The sequence below is a fragment of the Mastigoproctus giganteus genome, chromosome 12, assembly GCF_048544385.1.
Source record: "Mastigoproctus giganteus isolate SK-2022 chromosome 12, ASM4854438v1, whole genome shotgun sequence".
Lineage (NCBI taxonomy): Eukaryota > Metazoa > Arthropoda > Arachnida > Uropygi > Thelyphonidae > Mastigoproctus > Mastigoproctus giganteus.
In genome coordinates this window covers 145490778-145499654 of record NC_143586.1, presented here as the reverse complement: position 1 = coordinate 145499654, position 8877 = coordinate 145490778, and the positions used below count along the sequence as shown (strand labels likewise).

The 8877-nt window shown below is 38.5% G+C and overlaps 1 protein-coding gene across 2 annotated transcripts in view; it reads right to left on the bottom strand.

The window, feature by feature from the left end:
- Positions 1–4915: 4915 nt before the first annotated feature.
- LOC150077485 (uncharacterized) overlaps positions 4916–8877 on the bottom strand; it is a 209079-nt gene continuing 205117 nt past the window's right edge. For both annotated transcript variants that reach the window (XM_090386985.1, XM_090386986.1), the window contains one exon: positions 4916–5743. In XM_090386985.1, coding sequence (XP_090243111.1) covers positions 5435–5743 — 309 coding nt within the window. In that variant the 3' untranslated portion in view covers positions 4916–5434. The remainder of the gene's footprint in view (positions 5744–8877) is intronic.

Here is an 8877-nt window from a genome sequence, read left to right as displayed (position 1 = left end):
TTTTTGCATAATTAGATTGCTGTCCCACTTTAAAATCAGCACAGACCAACCGACCATGTCAACAGTTTCTTCAAGTTCTCATATGTTTCTTTCAAATGCATGAGCTGCTGGAATTGACCTATATTTATTTCCATTGTGCAGCAACACACCTTTGAGACTCCTCTTTGATGAGTCAATAAAAACTCTACTGTGTAGGATTATAAATAATTCCTAAATAGTTCATTAAGTCATTTATATAATACTACAAAAAATCATAGAATCGTCTTCGGAAAAGTATGGGACTGGTTCTCGTTCTCTGTGTCTCTGCCATTAGAAAAACATACAATGTGTTAGATTTTTTGACTTTAGTCTAGAACCGAATTCTGCAGGTTCCTTTGGTAAATTTCAATCTCTTACCAGATCATTGAGTTCATGCTGGGAAAACAGCTGGTGGCTGGACTCAATGTTTCCAGGCCTGTTTCATCTTCAGAAGCTTCACTTTCAGCACTCTCTGCTGCTATATTTATTCTCCAATATAAGTGGATGGCATGGAATCGGCAGCTTATTTCTTTGGGGACTGGTTTAATGGCAGATAAGGTATATAATGCCATGCCCTTCTTCCTCTTTGCATTGTATCCTCTACACTAAATAAGCAAAAGTAACAATCATCACAGTAGTTTGTAAGCCCCCCCATGGCATGTCCTTTTTACCATTTTTTCTCAATGCTTCAACATAGGTTCGGCAAACTTTATGTGGAGCCCATTGTTTATCTTGGTCACTGAGTTTCACTCCAAAATAAGCACAATATACATTTTTTTTTTCATGAATCCTGTCTTATAGTATATTTTATTTGCTTTAGGATTACGTAACTTCTCCAAATATAAGAAAATAAGTTCGGATTGTTCAAATACTTTGACAGTCTGAAAAATGTTTCGGATTGTCCAAAAACTTTCAACTTGCCAAACAATTGCGTGAAGACATTTTACTCACTTTTTTTTCAGCACAAGTTGGGCATAATAATCCCAAAAATCACTGAGCCCACACTGATAAACACTGCTGCACGAAATTCTGAAGGTCAAGAAACAAATGAATGGAGTCCGTGTTTCCAACGTTGCCAACATGTGAAGATTTAGTTTACAAATTCTCAGCATTTACTCCTAACTTAATACATTCAATAATACACCTTATGTCATCAATTTAAGTGATTTGTTAAAAAAAACTGTAAGTGATAGTAAAAAATGAATAAAGCTTCTGAAAACAGCTAAAAACAGATATTAGTTTACAAACATCGAAAACAAGATACCCGAACTGAAAAACAAAACTTTTCATTGATTAACTCAGCAGTAAAACAGTATAAAGTTTTTATACTATGTATTTATGTTAATTCAGCTCTATTTCCAATCAAAATAGCTGTCGAATCTGTAATTCTTCCAGTATAAACGTTGTCCGGGGGTTAAAACTGAAAAAATAAAATAAATAAGTTGCAAAGAACATGCTCCAGCGCTTCTTCTGAATCAGAAAAAAAATAATCTCCAATTTCTTTCTTTAGGACAATAATGGCTTGTGGATTCTTCTTAAACACTGTCTTTGAGATAACACCAGAAATAAATATCACAAGGGTTTAAATCAGGTGGCGTCGGAGGCCATGTCAATCCTTTTGTTTCAGCACAGGGTAGCAGTTAACACCACTCTGTTGTCAAAGATTTCATCCAGGATAATTCCTGAAGTATGGGGCCTTTCAGTATTCCACTGATCCACTAACCTTCACCCCGTTTTGTTTGTTGGTTCATCACGCACGCCGAAGAGTGTTGTCTTTATCTTCTTTGAGCGGAAACATTTGAATTCCCAATCAATTCTTTAGTATTCCTTAGTAATGAACAATTTGTGCTCATGTTATACGTTGTCACTTTCTTCACGTTAACTGGAGAGTATTGAATGTTGCCAGTTCAATATCCAAAACAAGGTAATGATGTTCTTGGTATGAAAAATTTGAAGCTTGCAAAAACTGCAAAAAAAAGAAATAGTATGATGAATACAAAATCACCCAGCATTTTTTATTTGTCATTTTCTTATATTTTTAACTGTTACTGTTTGGTTTATTTGGAACCTTTATTATAACATTTTATTTTTACAAATCAGTCATTTTAAATAACTGATTTCCACATTTTAAGGTAATTTTAACTCAATTTTTATCCCTCTAATTTGAAAGTCTCATTTTGAGACTTTCAAATCCTTTTCAGCAATAACGGACTCCATGTCGCAGAACTCGTTTAACTAAACTATTCACCGCCCCGTTATCACAACGCAAATTGCATAATTACTACGTCAGGAGAGGGTTTTAGATTCTGTTCTTCCCTCTCTTCAGACGTTCTAACGAACATATATTTGTCTCCACTGCTTTTCATTTTTCATATTTACGACTTCTTACCTCCCCCCACCACACAGCAATCACTGATTTATGATCACTCCAGTGGTAATGGACTACACCGCACAGCTCGCAATATAAAAAGCCCAAAAGATTCGTACCTTAGAACAGTGGTAATTTACATCTGGTTGTGCAAGTCAAAGTGATAAAGTAGCGGTTATGGGAAGTAGTAAAAATATCGCCGAGTTTCAAAAGGGCATCGTTGCGGGAACTCGTGCGTCGGGTGCTTTTATAGCCGAAAGGGCACGTCTTGTTGGTTGCTCACGGCCCGCTGTGGTTAAGGTGTACTGGTGTCGAACGGGTCAAACTACCTCCCGCCCTCAGAACTGTAAAGGATTAAGCAAGGTGGATGTTTGTGATAAGCGAAGAGTGCAGAGCGTTGTACGGGCTCAAAGGCATGTCACTGTGCGACAGTTCATATCGCAATACAATATGGAGAATGCAAGGACAATATCCCAAATGACAATGCGCCGCATACTCAGACGTATGGGGTTTCACAGCAGGCGGCCTAAGAGACATTTCCCCCTCACCGTTGATCATCGTCGACAACGAATAGAGTGGTGTCAAGCTGCTGGTTGGACACTGGAGGGCTGAAAACGAGTATGCTGGTCGGATAAGTGCAAATACCTGGTGCAACAAGTCGACGGATGTCTTTATGTGTGGCGCAAGCAACACGAGTCCATGTATCCATGGTGCGCACTATCCAGGCAGGTGGCGGTGGTTGCTTAATATGCACCTAGTGCCTATGAACCAACATTTCACTGGTGAGCTTTACCGGCAGCTCTTAGAAGACTGTGCATCCTGCAGTTTTTCTCGGACAGAAATGGGATCTTCCAAGACGATAATGCGCGGTGTCATCAGGCCTGCACTGTGCACGAGTGGTTCGAGGAGCACAGTGAATATCACCCGTCTTGATTGGCCTTCAAATTCGCCTCACCTCAATCCAATTGAACACCTGTAGAATGTTTTGGAATGGGAAGTGAGGCTATGGACACGCAACCGGCAGCTATTCCGACACTGTGGGAAGCCTTGCAAGCTGCTTGGCTGCAGATCTCTCTTCAGACATCTAATGGAGTCAATGCCTAGGAGAATAGCGGCTTTTTATTAGTGCAAAAATTGGCTTAACGCGATATTAGGTAGGTGATCATAATTCAGTGATCACTCGATGCATATGTATATGAAAAATTAAGAATGTTTTGGAAAAAGATTGCAGTGTTAATTTTACAAGTTGCAACCTTAGAAGGTAATAGAAAAGTAATGATGAAAATAACAAATAAAGAACAGAATAGGAAGTTTATTTCCAATGTAAAATTCGACGTAAATTATAGGTAATAATTAAATTACATAAATCAACTATAAATGAATGGTTAGACATGTATTAATTTACAAGGAGAATCAAAAATATTCCTAAACCTGCCAAAAATCACAGAAATAATGATTTTTTGGAGTCTAAAGAATGGAGATGTGTAAAAACAATGGTTTAAAACAACATATGCAAAATATAAAACTTTGATCATCCACGTTACCATTGCTAGAAGCTATTTAATCCTGTCTCGCATACTTGCTCGCATAGATCCAAAGCAAATGGAATCACAACCGTGATGACTGAGAATTATAAGGAACTAATATAGTTTAATTAAAAAGTAGTTAAAGTAGGACTTATTGTTTTGAGGAGAACAGAAAATATCCTCCAGGATTTAATGGTAATTGTAATGACAATATTAAAATCTTCAATTCTGATATTGTCGTGTACCACACATTCACTTACAGGAAACAAATGCCACTCTTTGCTAAAATAGGCGGTTGGGATTGGTGGCCCGTTTTGCTCATTTATTCTGCGTTATATTTGGTTTTGCACACGTTCAAATTGAATTGAGGAATAATCGCTATTTACAAATGTAACATATAAACTATTTATACAGAAATGTTTATTTTGTACAGTCTAGAATTTGGCTATGTTGCTGTGTGTTGGTTGAACCCGCATCTCTTGAGACAAATTCCAGTAAACCAGATCTTGATTATAACAGTATGTTTTTGAGTGTACGATACAAAGACACCACTTCTTTATCAGTACGGTATCATTACAAAATACAGAGTGGAGTTGCCAGAGTTTGTTCGGCCTCAAACAAAACAAGAAAATAAGGACATTAAAAAATTTACCTGCAGGGGAAATACTTATTGGTATCCAACGATCGTTATTAAGTTCTCACTTGATGTACCATTTGAGGCGTAATTTTGGTATTCTACTGTTTTGGAAGAGGTGCCTCTAATAATAATCCGAAATGTTGTACACATTGCTGATGTAGAAGATCAAATTTGGGGCTTCTCATTGTAATCCATCGTCCTTTCTTTGGGTATTGGAATTAAAATGAGAAACATCTTGTCGAAATAAATGGTCACAAAATAATCAATACGTAAAATTTCGAGTAAAGAGTGGGTAATGAAATAAGAAGGTCCTTAAATTTAAGCTAGTTTTATTGGAAATCTTATCAAAAGCGACCAGTACAGTGATTTGTAAGAAACTGACTTTATTTATACAGTTGATGGAAGTGAAACAGTTATGTACATCACTACGCACTGTATCTTGCCACTATGTCATCCCAGGCGTCCTACAGCAAAGCTCCCTTCTCCTGGCAATGGCAAAATGAAATCAGTGGTGTGTCGAATTCCTCATAAAAGCATACTTTACATTTACACCATAATTCTGATGCGATTATGAGATCGTGTGATCAAAGCGTTCATGCAAAAGTTCCAGTTAAGAGGGCGAAGAAAGTTGTCTTTAAAATGTGCGCTGAGCAGTAGGTCCTATTCACTTCTTATTCCCATCCCATTCCACCCCCCACAAGTTCAAGACATCGAGTGGCTTCCATTTAACGCTGCTCTGAACTTCACTTATGTTAAACAGTGAAGTGATATGGTGTCATTCATCATGTGTCTGGCCGTTGCTTTCTCCTCCACGTTTATCGTCAAACCACCCGGAAGATACAGCAAATGACGGAAAAGGAACACACTCGCACGTGAAACTCCCGCTCAGCTCACCCAGGCATAGTCATTGAGACCGTGCGCTGTCCAGAATTTGCACTTAGTCTTGTGGTAACTGTCTGTAACGCTGACATTGGAAGATAGGAAAGCGAGTCTCTTAGGGTACTTTAACCATTCAGGCATTGGAACTTTATGACCTCCTGACCCTACGAATTCCATCACAGTTTTTTGCACTGTGTCCCGAAAAGCCAAGTCTTCACTTGTGGGTTCGCCGAGGTATGTTTCCAATTGATCAAAAAAAGCCACAGCTTCCCAGAGATGGATGCCATAAATCCCTTTGTAATTATACATCCGGACCTGCAAGAGAAAGGCAAAAGACTCAGTTAGGTTCGATTCACTATAATATTGTAATATCAGCTTATAGGCTTACGTCTCAAATATATAAGTTGTTGATGGATTGGGTTTAAAGCGAAGAAGAACATTTTATTTTGATACAACTGAGATATAATCTCCTTAAGTTTACACATGGAATTTAAAAATGCCCAAATTTTTTATTCAAACGAAATAATTTATTTGATTCGTTACCAGATATTTTCATATCACATTTTAAATATATTTTTATATCGCATTTCATTTTGTAATGAATTTTATACTATAATACTTTGATATTAAAATTGAAAGCAATGCTTGCTCCATAAAAGTTTTTGTCTAGTTCATGCCTCATATTATCACTCTGAATCTTCAAATTATTGTTTACTATCATCAAGATACTAGTTAGTTCTGTAAACAAAGAGAAACTTTGGACAACGTTTTGGATTTAAGGCTGAGAAACTCTTTCCATAATACGAGGTGGTGTTTAAACAGTGAAGTGATATGGTGTCATTCATCATTCTGTGTCTCTGTCATTCTGTATCTCTGTTCTCTGTTCATGTACATCATGTCACAACTCTTCAAGAAATATTACACCAAACAGTGATAACTTTTTGTAATAGAAACATTTCTAAAGTTATTTTAATATACTTAGATTTTGGTCTATTTGTTCGTATTAGCTGGACTGCTGAACAAGACGTTTTGGATAACTCCAAAATTTGTTGTTCAGCAGTCCAACTCTGTTAAGAGTTGCTAAACGCAAAAAAAAAAAAAAAAAAAAAAAAAAAAAATGCTGTCCGCAACAACAAGGCTGTTGTGATCAATTTCCGGCAGTTTATAGGCTTTTTTTACCACCCCCAGTGTGAGTTAACCTCCTAAATATTAGAACATGTGCTATTTTTATAGTTTGCAATGTCGATTCCAGCTGAACATGCTTTAAAAATGTCACAGCAGGCTTTTAATTAACCAGATAACTAGTTGTGTGTGCGGCGATTATTACACAAATAATTTTCACAGACAGTCTAAAATTGCCCCATTAAAGAAAAACGTGTACTTAATTTTGGCAGCAAATGAGGTGATCTGGACACGGATAAGATTCACGATGATCTTGTTGTGATAACTGCATAAATTAATAACAACCTTCTGGAATTTGCAAACTACCTCAACCAGTTCGGACTAAAAATCAACCCAGAAACGTCTGAATTTATGATATTCTCCTAAAGAAAATGCCTTTTTGTATTTAGCCAACGTTGTATAATGCTCCTATCTCCATTGCTTAACAAGCATAATGACCTTCCCAGAGGGGGGGGGGGGTTGCTTCAGTAATCACATGGACAAGATTGAATTGACAGCTTGAATTCGATGGACTGCCAAACAGCATTTACAGTATTTTTATGGTGACACAACTATCAGAAACTATAAAAACCATGGTATTCTCTCCACTTTTATATGTTGTAGGGGGATGGGGAATCTGCTGCCCCTAGACATAATTAGGATACTTTTCACTGCCGACTTTTGGTTCTTAAAATGGGTTATAAACAAACAAACTTCATCCATAGCTAAGGGAACTGCAATGGCTAGTTTGCTACGTATTCAAAGACTCTCCAGGCTGTTTGACTAGGATGAAACGTCTTACCATGACTTAAAATGATCGTTGGCCAGATGTCTGCACCATCATTTTGGAATCTGACCTCTTGGAAAGTCCGTCAGCCCTCTCTCAGAGTGATCCCAACTTTGCGTTCATATCCGTCTTCACTTGTATGATAAGTTACTGTCCTTTCAGATGCTCTCACGTGCCGTCATTGGATGCTAACCTTAATAAGTTTGTTTATGACGTAGTATAGACGCCGCACCCTCAAGTTCTGTATCTCTGTTCCTGATCCTCCTCCTGAAAGCTCATCTTAATGCCGTTTAAAGTCAACAAAACTATCTGCCTCGAAGGATTGCTTGCCAACTTATTCAGTATGATGATGAATAATGACAAACTTTGTACTATTTTTATATGGTTTGACTCTCTTTCTCTTTACGACAGAAATGATTTATGAGTATTTCTATCGTTACCTGTTTTGTATTGCAATCTGAAATTAATTTACTCACCTATTTTGTACATTGTGTTATATGCTATAGTAGTGCACTTTGAACTGAACTTCGTTTTATGCTTCCATATACACTCAGTGATCACTGAATTATGACTATTTACCGTGTTGGGCCACCGTCTACTAACAGTCACTATTCCCCTAGGCATTGATTCCACTAGATGTCTGAAGACGTCTGTAGGGATTTGCAGCCCTGCTGCCTGTAAGGCTTTCCATAGTATCGGAATAGATGACGTTTGCGTGTCCATAAGCCTCACCTTCCATTCCAACACATCGCACAGGTGTTCAAGTGGATTGAGGTCACGCGAATTTGGAGGCCAGTTAAGATGGGTGATATCTTCACTGTGTTTCTCGAATCACTCACGCAGAGTGCGGGCCCGATGACGCAGTGCATTTATCGTTTGAAAGATTCCGTTTCTGTCCAGGAAAACATGCAACATGGCAGGGCGCACGTGGTCTCCTAGGAGCTACCGGTAGACCTCACTAGTGAAATGTTGATCCATACGCACAATGGGTCCTAGTTCTTGACAGTAAAACATGCCCCATAATAAACAACTACTGCCACCTGCCTGGATAGTAGGCACTATGCACGACGGGTCCATGGACTCGTGTTTCTTACACCACACACAAAGGCATCCATCGGCGTGTTGCATCATGTATTTCGACTCATTCGACCAGCACACTCGTTTCCAGTCCTCCATTGTCTAACCAGCTTGTTGTTGACGCCACAGCATTCGCCATCGATGATAAACGGCCGTGAGGAGAGGGTATCGGTTGAATCGTCTGCTATGGAACCCCATATAACTGAGTGTGAGACGCATTGTCATTTGGGATATTGTTCCTGCATTCTCCATATTGTATTGCGATGTCAAGTGTCGTCTTTGCGCTCGTACAACGCACTGCGCCCTTCGCTCACCACAATCCACCTTGCGTAATCCTTTACAGTTCTGTCCTCGAGAGGTGGTTTGACCGGTTCCACACCGTTCTTTATCCACCTGAACTACAGTGGGCCGTGATAAACCGACA